Here is an 18,108-nt window from a genome sequence, read left to right as displayed (position 1 = left end):
AAATCATGTTTCAAGACTCCTCCAGATCCAAAGACCCCCACAACTCCAATCACCTCCTGACCCAGATTCAGAACCCAAAGGTCAATAAATCCCTGCATGAAAGAGTCTATCCAACCTTCCTTCTCCAGTGCAGGCAGGGCTCCAATCTTCAAATTCTGACTTTTTCTATATTCATTCATAAGAGGCCTCCACTTATAGTCCTTGATTTGCCTCTGAAAGGCTGGGGCTTCCACTTGTATTACTTTAGGTTCAACAACCACAACTTTCTCCTTCTTCTCCCCAGTTTGTCCTGTCAAAGTAGTTTCCTGTATCAAATCCTGAGCAATTTCTGTATTAATGGTCACTTTTTGTCCCAAATTTATCACTTTTTGTTCCAAGTTCTCAAGTTTGGAATTCATAACATCTGTCTTTTTGTGAAGCTGTTCCAGCGAGTAGCTTATCTTACATAAAACAGTCACTAAAGCTCCTTCTGTCAACATTCTTAAAGTCCAAGGTCAATCTCTGATTCTCACAGCTCTTATCTTGCAGCTGGAAAAAACCCACTTTTGTAACAGTTTCAAAAGCTCCCTCTAGAGGGAAACAGTCTCCACTTGTATCGATCCTTTCATGCGCATTTTAAAATATAAAGTTAGTTTCAATTTTCAATTACTTTTCCTCCTTTTTGAATGCAGAAGAGGACAATGGAAACAATATATTTCTCTTATTTAGCCGTCTGTCAACATGCTATCCATTCACAGTCAATGAACTCTCTCAAAACGTTAGTTCTGCTGGCAGCCCTTTTCCAGGTTCAGAGCAGTGGTAATTTAATTTTTCACTCTCTCCTGCAGGCTCACTAAGTCCAAAATTTCCCCCCTCTTCTCCTGCTTCCAAGGGGGGGTTTTAACAGTTTTAACCGATGGAGATTTAATCCTTTACAAAATACTTTCCAAGGCTTTAACTTGCAACGTCTTTGCTTCAATCTATTTACAAAAGAGGAAGGCGGACTTCCTGTTTAAAACCTTCCCGCTTCGATGCCAAATTAATGAATTTAAAGATCCAATTTTCCGTTCTACTCACGGGTAGTTGTTTAAAAGTCAAACTGTCCACAAGAAAAAGTCAGCGCTCTCCGGCAACACCGATGCGGCTTCACTCCATGAAAGAAGCAGTCGATTCAAAGCACCGCGCCGCTCACCCCACTTCGCTCCGGATCCCCAAATCAGGGTTTCCCCACGAGTAGGGGAGGCGCAAAAGGTGCCAGCCGAATCCCAAGTTCACAAGCTTCTCCCTCCTGTGATTTCAACGCGTCTCCACCTTCGCCGTGGCGGTCAGACCCTAATTTCCACGGAGCAAATTCCTCCCGATCGGAGGAACTCCGCCATTGCCTGGAGGCGCCAACCCGGAAGCCCCTTGCATGACCAATCAAATAGACCCTGGTTGTACATGTAGCAAACTCCAGACGTGCTTTTCCTCTCTGTAGTGTCACTTCCAAAACTCGCATCAGCAAATATCTCAAGACCGCCAGACTTCTGATTGTTAAATCTCAGTCTGTAGTGCATAGTGCCTTTCAAATAGCGTGCTATGCGTTTCAGAGCTTTCCAATCCTTAACAGTACGATTGTTGACATGTCTGCTTAGCAAATTACAGATAACTGCAATGTCAGGTCTTGAACATCTGTCAATGAAGTTTAGTTTGCCTAGCACACTTCTGTATAGTGTAGTGTCAGAAAATGCTTCTTCAGTATCATCTACCTGATAGCCTGTTGTTGTTGGTGTGTCTACAGGGTTAGCATTCATCAGGTTCAGTTTGCTTAACACATCAGCAATTTTCTGTGACTGGTGTACTAAAATATTACCATCTTGGTCTCTCTCTATTTCTAGAGATAGGTAGTTGGTTACCTCACCAAGATCTTTCATGTCAAAGTGCTCCTTCAGCTGAGCTAGGGTGCTATTGTACATTTTGACATCCTTCCAAAAGAAAGAATATCATCAACATAAAATAAGCAATACAGCTTCTTTTGCCCTTTTTCTTTGACAAATACACATGGATCAGCTTTACCTTGTTGAAAACCCAGAGAAAACAACACTTCAGTGAGTTTAGAGTGCCAGCATCGTGCACTTTGCTTGAGACCATATAGGGACTTCTTCAGAGAACAAACAAATCCCTGTTTCACCTGCACGCCATCAGGTGGAAGCATGTAAAGTGATTCACCTAAGGTTCCGTAGAAAAATGCTGTATTCACATCGTGATGAGAAACGTGTAGATTCTCTTCTGCAGCAAGTTTGAGCATAAGCCTAATGCTCTCATATCTCATGGTGGGTGAGTAGGTCTCGTGATAGTCTTCTCCTGGTACCTGTGAAAAACCTCTGCCAACCAGTCTGGCTTTGTGTCTGTGTCTGACTACCTTGCCATTTTGGTCTGTCTTTGCTTTGAAGACCCATTTGATGTCAAGCAGTTTCATCCCTGGAACTGTTGAAACTAGCTCCCATGTTTTGTTCCTCTCTAAGGAATCAAGCTCAACCTTCAAGGCAGTTAACCATGGCTCAGCATCCTTCGAGTCCAAAGCCTGGATGTCTTGGAAGCTTGAAGGTTCAAATACCTTCTTGGAGCTATTAACAGCAATTACAGCTTTAGCTGCTTTAGCAAATTCATCAGCAAATCTCTTTGGAAGTTTACCTTTTGTGGCTCTTTCAGACCTGCGAATTAGACGTAAGTCTTCAGCGCTTTCCTCTTCTTTCTTATGAGAAAAGTGGCCTATAGTGAATAGTGGTTCCTCCAATTCTTGATCAGAGCCTTCAGAGGGTCGCAGAGAGGCATTACCACTCTTGAAATCCTCTGAACCACCTGAGTCAGTTTCAGATTCAGAATCAGAACCTTCATCAGTGGGTGTGGGCTTTTGCTGTTGTTTATCCTCAGACTCCTCACTGTCATCAGGATAACATTGGAAAATTCCCACATTCTCCCCCCACTTGGCATTGTACTCAACACTTCTAGTAAGTCTAACTGTATTAGTGTCTGTCATCATTACTCTGTAAGAACCTTTCTGATATCCTAGAAAGATACCATGCAAACCACATTTGCCTAACTTGGAGCTTTGTGGTGTGTGAACCCACATGTCAGATCCAAAAATTCTCATGTGCTTGATGAATGGTTTCTTGCCAAACATCTTTTCATAGGGGATACAACCAAGCAGTGATTACATTCTGCGATTATAAGTATAAACAAAACAGCTGAGCGCTTCTGCCCAATAACTCTCTGGAAGATCGGCATCATGTGGTAAAGTTTTCAAGCCTTGAAGCAATGTTTGGCTTGCCCTTTCACAAAGTCCATCCATCCAAGGAGACTGTGGACTTGAAAGGTCATGTTGAATTCCTTTCTCAGTCAGAAAAGCTTCAAACTGCTGAGAAGTGAATTCTCCCCCTCAATCAGTAAATAAACATTTCAGCTGTTTATCATGCACATTATTCAACCAAACACAAAATTTCTTGAACCTAGGAAACACTTCTGATTTCTGCTAGAGATTGAACAAATGAATATATCTGGAAAATGAGTCAATGAGAACCATGAAGTACCTGGCTCCACCCAAAGAGGGTGCTAGTGGACCAACGAGATGAGCATGCACTACCTGATATGGTTCTGTAGCTTGTCTACTAGATACCTTACCTTTTGCAGCCATTTTGACCTTGTCTGCTGCGCATGCCTTGCACTTCATGTGGTACCTGCAGGGTTTAATAGTAATACCTTCAACCAAGGCAGACATTTTGGAAACTGCCTCAAAGTTTAAATGACCAAGTTTCCTGTGAAAATCATGACTACATCCTGCATGCAAAACCTTGTTAGTATCTGCAATACAACAAGTTTCATCCTGCACAACATCAACAGAATCATCATAATGCAAACAAATGATCAACATAATCAGCATGCAATACAAAATAATCTTTCTTGGTGATGGTGCACTTCCTTTTCTTGAAGGAAACGTCTGTCTTGTTCAGTCAGCTGCAAGACACTCGGTTGTGTGCAGCATCTGGAACAAAAAGAACGTTACGTATTGAGGCATCCAAGTTGTGAAGAACAACCGTTCCATAGCCTTGACTGGATATTGTGTGGTCATCCGCTTGATGAATCGCACCTTCCTGCAGAGTAAAAGACACAAACAGGTTTTGTTTTTGCAGACTTGCCGGGTCTCTCCTGAGTCAACGATGACGTCTTCTGGACCTTTGGAGTGTAGCGTGAGACCATAGCCTTGTGTTGCGTTGTCCTGAACTTCTGACCTTTGCATTTGCCTTTTCCACGTGTTGAGCTTTCACTGTGCTGCTCTCTTGCTTTGGGATGTTTGCAATCCCTTTTCACGTGGCCTAGACGTCCACACGAGCAGCATTTCACTGCCTTCAAAGCTTTGGCGCCATCTAGTGGTTGCACTGCATTCTGGCATGATGTCTGTGAGGACTCCCCCTTAGTGATGCAGCTAGCACTATGCCGATCCACTTCATTTAACACCACAGCAGTGACATGCGCTATCATAAGCTGAGCAGTAGGCAAAAGAGCAAGTTGGCTGGCAATCGCTTCCCAACTTGAACCCAAAGAATGTAGAATCACCTCTGGAAAGTTGATTCCACGCTGTTGCAACTCATGCCTGAGATTCTGCATTTCCATGAGGTGAGCACGTACATCTGCTCCTTCAGCAAGTGCCATATCATGCAACTTGGCATAAAAGAACAAAGAAGCTCCAGCCTCTGTTCTTAAATGTGACTCTTGGAGACTGTCCCACATCAATTTGGCTGACCCTTTGTCGCGCAAAAGACATAACTTTTCAGGGGACACAATAAGCGTCAGAGTTCCCCTTGCTTTGGAATCCTTAGGCTCCCACTATTGGGTCACTGGAGCTGGGGAGGCATCTGTTATCATATTAAACAGACCCTCTTTTCTTAGCAGGGCTTCTGCATACTGCACCTACTCCTGATAATTCCCTTTTGAGAGCTTTGGTAGCCCCTTGGCATTTTGAAGAGACTCCTGTACTTTTGGATTGGCCATGTCTGTGTCTTTAAAGCAGGCTCAGTCTGTTTCCCAGCAGCTGCGTTTCAAAAGGCACACTGCATGAGGCTTTTGCATTCTCCTGCCGCAGCCAGTAAGTGCTTTTGGCTAAAATTTCAAAGTCCACCCTTATTGCCAATTAATTGGGGACTGGCAGGCTTCCCGGGGCAATGAGCACATACCTCCCATCAATCTTCTTGACACGCAGAGAAGATAAGCTGCATTCCATTCTTCTGGGCTCAAAACCAAAAATGTTGGAATCTCCGCTATGACCGAGCTGATGAGGCTCATCCTCCGGCCGAGTCCTCCGACGTTGATTAACGACCTGAGTCTTTGATGAGGCTCCAGGCATGCTCCCGAGTCCACCAGGGTATGGGTGATGATTCAAGGGCTGCCCGGGGGGTAAATACGCACTGGTACCATGAGATGGCAAAGTTCAACCGGTGTAGGCCCACTAGGCAGTGCTTGGGTTCCCCAGTAGCTTGGGCCTTCAGCTACTGGGGTCGTCGATTTCCCTGCGGCAAGCGCTTTTCTGGACAGTAGAGGCACAAGTTCCCCTCCCAACGACGAGTCTTTTCTGTGTGAGAGAGGCGCAGCCGTGCCGCCCCAAGCTGCATTGGCTCCTCCTTCGACTCAGCCGCTGCCGTGGACCCGCAGGGGATGGCTGGAGCTGGGAGCACGGGGTGCCCGCGGTTACAGGCCTGGCGATGATCCTCCAGATGGTCATCTATCTGCATGCTCCATTGGATGAGGGTGTCCAGTGTGGCTGGGCATTTGGTCCAGTATCTCATCCGAGAGCCCCTCGAGAAACTGGTCCTGGCGTGCGGAGTCGTTCCAAGTCAGGTTCTGAGCCAACAGCCGAAACTCCGTGGCATAAGCGGCCACTGTGGACTTGCCTTGTCTCACCTTCTGAGGGTTGGCGAATGCCGCCTCCAGGTGATTGCAGAACCTGGTATAGTCTGTCAACAGGGGTGAGTCTTGCTGGAGCAGTGGCAGAGCCCATCTGGCCGTCCGGTCCTTCAGCAGGCTGATCAGAAAATGTACCTTGGTGCGGTCGTCGGGGAAGTTCCGGGCACACCCCTGGATTTACAGCTTGGCCTGGGCGAGAAACATAGGGAAGTTTGCCGGGGTTCCATTAAATTTCTCCGGCAGAACCGCTGGGTACTTGCTGGTAGCCAGAGCGTCGGCACCAGGACCCAGCAGGGTGTCCAAAGGCTGTTGTAACGCCGTGAAAGCATCACTTAACTGCTGGATGGTACTGGCCATGGTTTGGTTGTCATGGGCCAATGCCGCCAGCGCAGCCACCGGGTCAGCCATGGCTTCCAAATTTGCCCAAACGCACCCCCAGGAGGGGGGGGGGGAGTGCAGGTTTGGTGGGTGCAAACTGTGCTGGGTCCAGGAGTAACTCAAGTAACACAGTCCAGGTCCAGTCCCGAATCCAAGGTTTCCATGAGGAGTCAGTCCGGCAGGGCCAAGGCAGGAAACCAGGCAAGGTCAGGCACAGGATCACAGACAGGTTCTGGCAAACAGCAACGTTGCTCCCGCAACCTGGGGTGGGGTCCAGCAGCCTTTTATCTCTGTCGGGGTAACGGCTGGTCCTGATCCCCCAGTTACTCACCTCCCTGTCTCGCCCAAAGGCAAGCACTCCTCCTGTGAGTACTCAGGTCTCTCCTTCTCTCAGACCTCAGTTTCTGCACCTCGGGAGATGTCGGTGGGTTACTAGACCCAGAGGCCGCCTCAGCCTCTCCTGACCCAACTGGTAGTGGAGCAGCTTTAAGTGATTGCCCTGCTGAAGGCAACGAGGTAATCCCTGCATCTGGAGCCAGGGCAGGCTCAGGCCCCTGACTCGGCATAGCTGGTGTTTGTTGCAGGGAACCTGTGCAGACTGGGGCTCTTCAGAATCAGGCCCCAGACTAGGTTCAGATGCCGCCTGAGGCAAAGGATCCAGTGCGGACTGAGACTCCTCTGGCACTGAGCCCCAGGCCATCACAGCGGTAATCAACCGTTACCAGGAGACACAACCAGGAAGAGCAAGGGCAAGGGCAAGCCGGCCAACTAAGGATCCCAGGATTCTCAAGGGATGTTCCTAGAACATGAGTATGGTTGAAAGCAGTGCACTGTGACGAGCGCAGGGGGGGGGGTGTCTCCGCGGCAACTGAAAAAGAAAATTCTTTCCTTTCTTTTATGTTAGCTCCCCAACACGATCCGTCGGAGTCTGCCCAGAAAGGGTTGTGGGGCTCGACTTTCTTTCTCTCCCTCTCCACCTCAACATACTATATCTCCCAAGTGCAGCTGCACCTCCTTCATGGCGACTGTTGTTGAGGATGACCCGTGAACGTGAGAACGCAAGGGCGCTTGTTCAGCTCCTCGACCCGATCCATCGGAGCCTGCCCAGAGAGGGTCACAAGAGCTCTTTGTTCCCCTCTTCCTCAATTTCCTCTGTCAAACTCATCAAACAAAGCTGCACCTCCTTCATGGTGACTCATGTTGAGGATGACCAGATTGTTTGTTCCTTTCCAAATTCTTATTTCCAGGTCCTAATCTGGCATTGCACTGTGCAAGCGTCCAGTACGAAATTCCGAACCTAGGAGGGAGGGAGGCCGGGAATAGCCAGCCCCAAAACGCGAAGGCTCGAAAGGGCCACCCAACCGTTAGGGGTGGAGGTGGTGGGGCACAAGGAGACAATGAGGTTCCATATCACTAAGTTAGTGACACACCTCACAGTCCTAGGAATGACGTGGCTCATGAAACACGATCCTGTTGTGGCCTGGGGTCAACGCTCCTTAACGTTCGCGTCAGCCTTTTGCCAAGCGAACTGCTTGAGGCTTGAAGTACCTAGAGAGGAGACTTCCGGGTTAGTGCCATCGGCAATGGTGGAATTCCTCTGACTCAGAGGAACCCGCTCCGCGAAAAATCCCAGGCGGAGGAAGCCTGGGAACATGGGATTCGGGGTTCCGAAGTGACGTGGGGTGAGTAGCGCGGTGTTTCGAATTGACTGCTATTTTTACGGAGTGAAGCCGCACAGCCATTGCTGGAGAGCGCTGACTTTTTCCTGTGGACAATTGGATTTCAAACAACAACCCATGAGTAGAACGGAAATTGGACTCTTAAAATATCTTTAAATTCGGTACCAATCAGGGAAGGTCCAAACAGGAAGTTCGCCTCCCCTTTCTGTAAATAAACTAAAGCAAAGAACCTGTCAACTAAGGTCATGGAGAGTTTAATGTAAAGGATCTTAATTCTACTGATTGAAACTATCAGAATTTTTTTTTTTTTGGAAGCAGGGGAGCCTGCAGGAGAAGAACAAAATTTGGGATTTGATGTGCCACCCCCCTGGACCCGGGAGTGGTCCGTGAGAGCCCGTTGATGATGAATAGATCAATTTGACAGCTGTCAAGCTAGCTGTCAAGATACAAAAGAGGACTTTGTTTCTATTGTCTATCTTTGTTACGAGCTTATGTTTAAAACGAAGGAAGGACTGTTACAATTTAACGTATGGGACTTTTGGGTCTGTGCTGAAAGGAGTGAAAAGGAACTTAAATCCCTCTAGAGGGAGTTTTGGGACATTGTTTTAAGGACCAGCTGAGAAACTGTTTTCTGACCTTGGATAAGAATGGCGCTCGGGAAGGAAATTGAGCTTGAACTGAACAGGACATTCTTTCTCTTGGGAAAGCTGCAAGGCCAGATAAATGTTTTGACTACTAATGTTACAACTTTGGGAACAAGAGTGAGCACTACTAAAGAACTTGATAAGAACTCAGCACAGGAACTGAAGGAGAATTATGCTGTGATTGAACCGAAGAAAGGGGGAGCCGTAACTCTACAGATGCAAATGGTGAATTACAATTTGAAGCCTGACATGATGGCAATAAGGAGAAGCAAATTTTTGAAGATGGAAGCCCGGCCTGAATTAGAAAATGAAAGATGGAGAGATCACCTTATGAGGAGATCAAGATGGCGACGGAGACAGCAGCCTAGTCAGGCTCCTCTGCTTTTAGTTAAGCTTTTAAGTAGTTTTAAGTAGCTTTTAAGTATTTTTTAGCCACTTCCTGGTTTTAAACTCTCAGTTTTAACGTCTTACCAGCTGTTTTACTACCTCCTCGCTTCTCTCTGTTTTTAGTTTATTGTTTTATTGTCTTACTGGAGAACGGCGGGGCGGAGCAGTGGGTCGAGCGAAGCAACTTTTGGTTTATGCTCCAGATTTCTTTAACTTGAGAGCGAAGCCACTTTCTACCTTCGAATAGTGAAGCCCCAGGCTTGCAGAGAAAGCACCTCGCTCTCAAGTTAAAGAAATCTGGAGCATAAACCGAAGTTTGGGAGCAACAAGGAGAACCCGGTGAGAGAAAAAACTTTCGTGGAGTACAGAGCTGCAATTCCCTGAGTCCTGGTGGGAGAAGGACTTCAAAGGAATGGTCTGTGTTGCTTACCGGTAGTCTCCTTGTAGATCTAAATTGACCTAAATTGCCGGCCGTGAGGGTGAGGGTGAAGACGCCGACTTTCATATGAACAGGCAGCGTAATATACCCCCATTGCAAGTACTGGTAGGCTAGAAGGAAATATTTACAACCTGAGTTGATGTTGAAATACTATCCCCCCTCTTCTCGATATCTGAACCATGGGATATGGGAAACGTCTTAGAGATCCCGAGGAGATAGTCCCCGTTCCCTTTCCGAGATCAAAGCAAACAAGGGTCGAACCATGTCACTTTAAAGAAGGGAGTAATTTACTGGATTGTTCCTACATGGTAGAAACGCAAAACCGTTTCAACCCACTGATTGATTGCGCGTCAGCACTTAAAGACGAAGAGCGAATAATTCCACAAACAACAAGCGATGTGGCCAACAGTAAGAGTGTAGTCTCTCCTCAGAAGGAGGAACTGGTCCTTGGCACGATCAATCATATGACATTTGAACAGTCCCATTTAATAATCAAAACCTTGCACTGTATATTCAAAGACTAGATGATCTTTCGTCCCAGCTGCACAGCCTCCAACAAAAGCTAGTTACCACTTCCCCAGCGTCAGCCGATGTTAAGTCCCTTGAAGAGAGGAAGGGGACGAGGAGTTTGTCCTTAAATAACAAACGTACTGACAAATTTAAATACAACCTTAACCTTCAATTAGGACATCAATCCTTGATCTTAACACCAAGGAAAGTGTGCCTAACTATACAAAATGGGGACCCAAGATGGAGAACTCTGGGGGGTGCCAAGGATCTCCTAAAGGTGCTTTTAAATATGGAGGCAACACAAATTGACCTCTGCGCAGTCCTCCCTCTTGTCCATCATCATAAATCCCAGAGAGTCCTGCTTGCATTTCAATCCACAAAAATTCCCACTATCATATTACGCAACAAAGCATTTTTGTTTCGCTGTGGGATAGCACCGAGAGCCTTTATAGATCCTACGCCTAAACCCCTATTGTTGGAGGCAATAACCAAAGAGGGCTCAAAATCTGCTAAACCCGACCCACCAGTGGACACCGGAGTGGGTGTTCTACCCCAGGAGAAGAGCTATGTGGCCTCCACTCCCCTAGCAAAGAACAATGACCATCCGGAAAGTGGCCTGACACCTCCAGAAGAGATCGAACTCATTGCCTCCTTTGCAGATTTACCAGTGGTGGAACAAAAATTATTAAAAGACTGGAATCGCTTAAAACCCAACTTACTAGGAAGCTCAGCACCAGAATACTCACGCACAGCGAATATGACTCTCTAGAAGAACCAGATCATATGGATCTCTCAATATCTAATGCTAAATGTATGTCGGCAATGGAGGAGAAGATACAACCCCAAGTAGCAACTACCAGTCCTTCCCTCCAAGCAGAACAATCCTCTGCGCTCTTAATAGACTTACATGACCGTCCATCGAAAAACATACCTGAAGAAAGCAGCACACAACAGGAAAAATCCCCTTCTACACATTCATCGATGCCAGATCTGGAACCTTCTTATAGCATTGACCAATCAAGAGAAGAGGTGCCTTTGCCAACCTTCCCAAATAGCTCTCTCGCCCAGCCTCATCCCTCTTTGCGGAGTATTATGGATTCAACAGCAAGACCTGTGATGGAACTGACTGAAGACCCAACAGGCCACATAAATCATGTAGCCCAAAAGACCAGTAGCAGGCTACAGAGAGACCAAACTTCCTACGAGATAGCTGGTCCACCTCGGGTGGCCCACCAATCTCTTTTGGAAAAGGGGTCCACCCCTGTTCAAGGTCCTACTCTTAGTAGCTCGAGTGGCCAAGCTCAACAGTCAGATGACCTTCTAAATCCCACTCAGCCTTTACGAGAGGTTTTTCATCAGAGGAAGATAACTGATTTTTTTTATTGGCTCCCCTCTTCCCGTATTAAAGTTGAGCCAATTTCCCGAATGACAGTCAATTGGAGGAACGGGGAAACCCCAGCCTTCAATATTAAGTTGGAACATTGCTGGATGGAAAAGTAAAAAATTAGATCCAGAATTCCAAAAATATATTAATTCCTTTCTTATCATACTATTACAAGAAACTTGGGTGGAGGAGGAAATTGAGTTAAATGGTTTTGAGTTTATATGTCTGCCTGCTAGCCCGTCAACGAATGGTGGCCGCCCTTCACTAGTGCATGCATTTCCGCCTTATGCTATTACCGGACTGATCTCTGGTGGTAACTTCTCTTTATTGGTTACAAATGTCTATTTCCCTCTGGGAGGGTTAGCAGCTGATCTTACTTCTAGATGGGAAGCCCTAGAGGATTTTTTACTTTCTTGTTCTCTTAAATATCCCAATGTCCCCTCCATTACTGGAGGCGATTTTAACGCTCGGATAGCCTCAAATTGGGAGGCCCTTAAAAAGTCTAAGTGGTGGATTGACCCTGGTGCTCAAACTTACGATCTAGCATACACCCCCACTAGAATATCAAAGGATGTAAAAGTCAACAAGGCGGGAGTGATGCTTTATCAGATGACTCTACGCCTTAATTTAATTATATTAAATGGCAGATGTCCTCCAGACATACCAGGAGAGTTCACCCACCTGGGGTTAAAATCAAACAGTGTTCTCGACTATGGTTTGGTTTCCCGGGATTTATTTTTGGAAGTCACCTCTTTTAAAATTGATAATGCCCAATTTAGTGACCATCTTCCCCTGACAACCAAGTTATGTGTTGACTGGCAGTTGCTCGACCGCTCCCACCCAATCCCGGTGACTGTGGAGTCGTCCACTAAAATAAAGGAGACTAGATGGTCCCCTGCCCTTGCTCATAGATATATGGATTTTATCAGAGAAAAGTTTCCTGGTGATCAGCTGGACGTAGGAATAGTCCCGCGTGATCCTATTACCTGTATGAACTTTTTTTTCTTGCTTGATAGAAGTTTTAACTCGCCTTTTTACTTCTCCTACCTATGGAGTTAAAAACGATTATTAAATTTGGCGCCCCTTGGTTCAACTCTGCTTGCAAACTAGCCAGACTCCACCTACATACAATATATAATGACTATAAACTTTCCGGCGCTCCGGCCTTACCTCCATCTTACTCCCTGGCTAAAAAAGCATACAAGCAGGCCCAGAAATCGGCCAAACGGGAATGGCATTTAAATCGTTGGCAGACTATAATTTCTGCCTCAAAATCTCATAACTCCCGGAAATTTTGGTCCTTAATAAAGGGAAGAAACACGAAATATCCCTTAACGGTGATCCCGGCCCCTATATGGGAGCAGTTCCTGAGAAAATATTTCTCAGTGGCAGAAGCTCCGGCCACTCATTGGAGACCCTCTAATCCCCTTCCCGTCTGGCCCAATACCGACCCTGCTGAAATCCTAGAATTGATAGCTGAGTTGAAAACTGGTAAGGCCCCTGGGCCAGATTTGGTCCCTGTTGAGGCTATAAAGCTTCATTCTGCATGGTGGGCAGGGATTTTAGCTAAAACGTTCGACGCAATAAATGCCACGGGCTTAATTCCAGGAATGTGGAAGGAGGCCATTATAATTCCTATCTATAAAAAAGGCCCTCCCGGTGACCCAGGGAATTATCGGAATATCAGTCTGCTATCGTCCATTGGGAAAATATATGCCCGTTTTTTGCTGGCAAGGTTGATGAAGTGGTCAGTTGAGGCGGACCTGATTGGACATGAGCAAGCTGGATTTAGATTAAACCGATCCACAACAGACCAGGCAATTATTCTTTATCACTTAGCCCGGAAATACTCGACACCTCGACGGGGCCAACTTTGCGCAGCTTTCATAGATTTGAAAGCTGCGTTTGATAGTATTCCGAGGAAATTACTATGGGATAAACTTGCCAGTTGGGGAATAGATAGAAGGCTCCTGTGGCTTATCTCCCAACTCCATGCCGGGTCCGTGGCCAGGGTGAGATTATCCCCTGCTGGAGACCTGACTAACCCAGTGCCAATAAATAAGGGTGTACGCCAGGGTTGTATTTTAGCGCCACTTCTTTTTAACTTATTTATCAGTGATATGAGGAACCCATTAGCCGTCTCACAAAAATTTATCCATTCCCCACGTATAGCAGAGTACCGTTGTCCTTTACTTCTTTACGCAGATGATGCGGTACTACTCTCTTACTCCAGAGTGGGCTTAAGGAGGGCACTAAAGATTTTTGCGACATATTGCCATTCTAATCATCTGTCTATCAACCACACCAAGTCCAAAGTACTGATATTTTCAAGGAGTCGCAAACTTTATTCATGGAAACTGGAGGGCACGAAAATCGAACAAGTACACAAATTCAAATATTTAGGAATTTATTTTCAATATAATTTAGGGTGGAAAGCGCACATTGAATATCTTCAAAACAAGACAAAAGCCCTTTCACACTCCCTCCTTCGTTTTTTCTACTCTGAGGGGGCCTTATTCATCCCTGCGGCCTTGAAAGTATATAGCATCAAAGTGATGGCCACAATGGCCTATGCTGCACCTTTATGGGCTGCCTTTGCAAACCTCTCACCTTTAGAGTCACTTCAAAGCCAATTCTTACGCCGACTTTTAAAATTACCAACATGCGTAAGTAATGCGGCTATTCGCTTAGAAATGAAGATCCCCTCAGTGGAGTTAGTTATATGGAGGAGAGTTTTGATTTATTGGATATCTCTATGGCATAAACTCCCGAACCACTATCTCATTCAATGCATGTGGCGAGATAACTTCACAAATTTGTGGTCAAGAAAAATCCATGCCAAATTGCTGTCCTATGAGATCTCGCCCACTGAATTGCTCAAACTGGATCTAAATGTGGCAAAAAGGTGTATAAATCAAAGGCTGGATGATGCGGAGCTATACCAAAATTTCGTAGCTGGTGGTGGAGCCTGCTCGCCGTTAAATTTCGGCATAACCCCTATCTACCGCGCTCCGTCCTACTTAACATCGCTTATGGCTGCGTCACACCAATATGCCTTCATTAGAGCTAGGTTCAATGTCTTTCCAACAAATGTGCTGAGACATAGATTCACTAAGGGCCAAGTCCCTTCAATGTGTGCTTGTGAAATGAAAACATCTGAATCTCTACATCATGTTATGTTTATCTGCCCCTTGTACAGTTCAGCCCGTGCTAGTATACTAAACCCCATAATCCAGCCTATGGCTGACAAACCAGTAGACCTACAGCTTGCCTGGGTTCTTCAAGATGTGGATCCTTATATTACCCTACAGGTTGCTAAATTCCTAACAGCCGTCCTCTCGTACAAGAGACGGAATGGAATGTTGGCTGATTATTGATAGTTGTAAGGGTTTTCTGTGTTGACAGCAGATGTTGATTTTGGTGTGGTGCCAGAATCTTAGTCTTAATCTTGAGCTTTTCTTGTGAATGGCTAATGTCTGTCCTTGTGAGTTGTGAACTGTGTTGTATTGCTTGTGGCTTGTACGAGTCCGCTGTTATATTTTATTTGTTTTGTTTTGTTGTGCTGTGTGTCATGATGGGCGTAAAGCCGAATAAACATTTTGGTTTGGTTTGGATTACAAATTTGACCCAGGTGGAGGTTGGAGTTTTGGGGACCTTTGGATTTGAAAGGAGTGTGAAACAAGATTTGGAATATTTTATAGGCCCTATTTTCAACCAAGGAGGTTTGGCAGGAAGGAATGTGGATGCTGTTGGGTTGGAGCTTCCCCGAGATCTGGCTTTTAATACTAAAGACTATCAAAAAGACTGGCAGAGGGGACATGAAAGAGATTTAAGAGCCTCGGATTTAAGATCTCCGGGTTGATGGCTTTATGAGATTGATGGACTTATGCTGGGGACCGAAACCGGGGAGGGGATCTGGTGGAATGGAAATTGGGAACTCAAAGTGTATAAAACATATTTTTTTTTTTGTTTTGTTTTTTTTAATGAGAGTTGGGAAATTTGTGGAATGGAATCTTTTTTTTACCTTAAGGAAACGTCTTAAGAACAAGTACAGATATTTAGGCTTGGACGAGAGTTAAGATTGGATAAAGTAAAAGTGGTCTTTAAAAACATTGTAAAATTAAGGACTTTGTTAGATGTTTGAAAAAGAAAATTATGTGGTTTTGGCAGAAATGACATAAAGGATTAAGTAAAAATGAATTGATGAAAGAGAGAATGTAAAATTACAGTATTTTAAAACCAACTAATTAAGATAAAAACAAGGTTGGAAGGATTTGCTGAATTAACAATTTGAATTAGAATACAAAAACGGGAGGTGTGAGGAGGTCAAGGAAATAAGTTAAAGAAAGAAAAATATGTAAAGGTTTGATTTGTTCTTTTTTATCTTTTTTTTAAATGATTGTATTTTTTTCTGTGTCTTTTTTCTTTTTCTTTTTTCTCTTCTTGCTTTTTGTAACCTTTAAAATTCTGAATAAATATTATTATTTTTTTTTTAAAAAAGAAGTACCTAGAGAGGTGGGAGCAAAGGGGGCGGAGGTAGGAGGGAAACTCACGGGAGAAGAGAGTTCCATACCCCGGCAGTATAAGGCCTTCAGAGACGTGTTCTGCGAGAAGGAGACAGACCAGTTACCCCCACACCGCCCTTATGACTGCAAAATAGACTTAGTGCCAGGGGCCCAGATACCCACCAGTCGCCTCTATTCCATGTCAGAGACGGAGCTAGCCAAGCTGAGGGAGTTCTTGTAGAAGAATTTGGCAAGGGGTTTTATCTGACCAACGAAGGCACCAGGGGGAGCCCCAGTTTTCTTTGTAAGCAAGAAGGACACCCTGGAAAAAAGGCTCATTGTAGACTATAGGAAGACCAACAAGCTCATGATTCCCAGCCGATACCCCTTGCCACGTGTTGGGGATCTGCTGGAGAGGCTGAGATCAGCGAAATTTTTTACCAAGTTGGACCTGAGGGGGGCCTGCAATCTGATACGTGTGAGGGAAGGCAACGAGTGGAAGACGGCCTTTAATACAAGATATGGGACCTTTGAGTACCTAGTGATGCCGTTTGGGTTGCAATCAGGCACAGCCACCTTCCAGGCCTTCATCAATCATGTTTTGGCAGACTTGCTAGACAGGAATGTGCTATCTTACCTCGATGACCTTTTGATATACCAGAAAGTCCTGAAGAGCACATGCGACATGTAAGGGAGGTGTTGCAACGGCTGAGGACACATAGACTCTATGCCAAGTTGGAGAAGTGCCAGTTCCACATGACAGAAGTGGAATTTTTGGGGTATCGCGTGTCTCCTGGTGGGGTGCATATGGATCCGGCAAAGGTGAAGGCGGTGTTGGAATGGCAGAAGCTTAAGACGAAGAAGGACTTGCAGAGGTTCCTGGGCTTCACCAACTACTACAGGAAGTTTGTGCCTAACTACTCGCAACTCACCACACCCCTCACTGACTGCTTGAGGGGCAAGAAGCCGTTCGTCTGGATGGAGGAGGCGCAGTGTGCGTTTGAGAGGCTCAAAGAGATATTCGCCGCGGAGGAGTACCTGCACCACATAAATCCATACAGACCGATGGTAGTGGAGATGGATGAACGGCTCTGAAGGATTCACTGAAAGGGAAGGCCTCTTGTTTAAGGGTGAGGTGCTCTACGTGCCAGAAGGGGACTTGCGGGCACGAGTCATGCAGCAGTGCCACGACAACCTGACTGTGGGTCACTTTGGGCAGTACAAGACTGTAGATCAACTAAGGAGACGGTTTTGGTGGCCCAGGATGAGAGAAGAGGCCCAGGAGTATGTCGGTGCATGTGACACTTGCCAATGAGCAAAAACACCTAGAGCAGCACCAGCGGGACTTCTGCAACCGCTTCCGACTCTGCAAGGACCTTGGGAGGCGATTGAGATGGATTTTATCACAGACTTGTCGTCTTCTCGAAAGCAGACAGTGATCTGGGTCGTGGTGGACTTGTTCACGAAAATGGCACACTTCGTGCCATGCCCAAAGCTGCCGTCAGCACAGGAAACAGCACAGATGTTTGTAGACCATGTGTTCAAACTGCACGGGCTGCCGACGCCAGTGATTTCAGACAGAGGAACAGAATTTACCTCACAGTTTTAGAGGAAGTTGATGCAGCTTTTGGAAGTCGAAGTGTGTCTGACATCAGTGAGACACCCTCAAACCAACGGAGAGTCAGAGAGGACCAATGCCACATTGCAGCAATACCTTCATTGTTACGTGAACTACCAGCAAGAGGACTGGGTGGACAAATTGGGACTAGCAGAATTCGCGTACAACAACACGGTACACGCATCTACCCAACAAACACCGTTTTTGGCCAACTATGGACGACATCCGAGGGCGTTTCCAGAACCAGAGGACACCTTGTTGGTGCCAGCGGCAGAACAGTTCGTAGGGGAGATGCAGGTGTTACATGAACTACTGAGAGAAAAGCTGGACGCAGCTAAAAACGTGTATAAGAGGAATGCTGATGAACGTAGACAGCAGGGAGAAGAGATCAAGGTGGGGGACAAGGTGTGGTTGTTGGCCAAGGACTTACCAACAAAGGGGAGGTGCAAGAAGTTAGAGGCAAGGCGGTTGGGGCCATTTGAAGTGGTAGAACAGGTAAACCCTGTAGCGTTCAAACTGAGATTGCCTGCCTCGATGAAAATACATCCAGTATTTCACAGGCCTCTCCTGTCACCATACGTTCCTGCACATCCCTACCAGGAACCTAAACAGGCACCTCCTCCCCCAGTCATGGTGGAAGATCAGGAG

At 46.0% G+C, this 18,108-nt stretch overlaps 1 protein-coding gene across 1 annotated transcript; it reads left to right on the top strand.

Moving 5' to 3' along the window:
- Positions 1 to 16,520: 16,520 nt before the first annotated feature.
- Positions 16,521 to 16,937, top strand: LOC309333188 (uncharacterized protein; the record flags this gene model as incomplete). Its single annotated transcript, XM_081846587.1, has 1 exon — positions 16,521 to 16,937. The coding sequence occupies one exon, from the start codon at positions 16,521 to 16,523 to the stop codon at positions 16,935 to 16,937; it is 417 nt and encodes a 138-aa protein (XP_081702713.1).
- Between the last annotated feature and the right edge of the window lie 1,171 nt (positions 16,938 to 18,108).

The sequence above is a fragment of the Podarcis erhardii genome (assembly GCF_964252035.2).
Source record: "Podarcis erhardii genome assembly, chromosome: W".
In the NCBI taxonomy this organism is placed as follows: domain Eukaryota; kingdom Metazoa; phylum Chordata; class Lepidosauria; order Squamata; family Lacertidae; genus Podarcis; species Podarcis erhardii.
The sequence above is the reverse complement of the archived record's forward strand: the minus strand, read 5'-3'. Positions and strand labels throughout refer to the sequence as shown.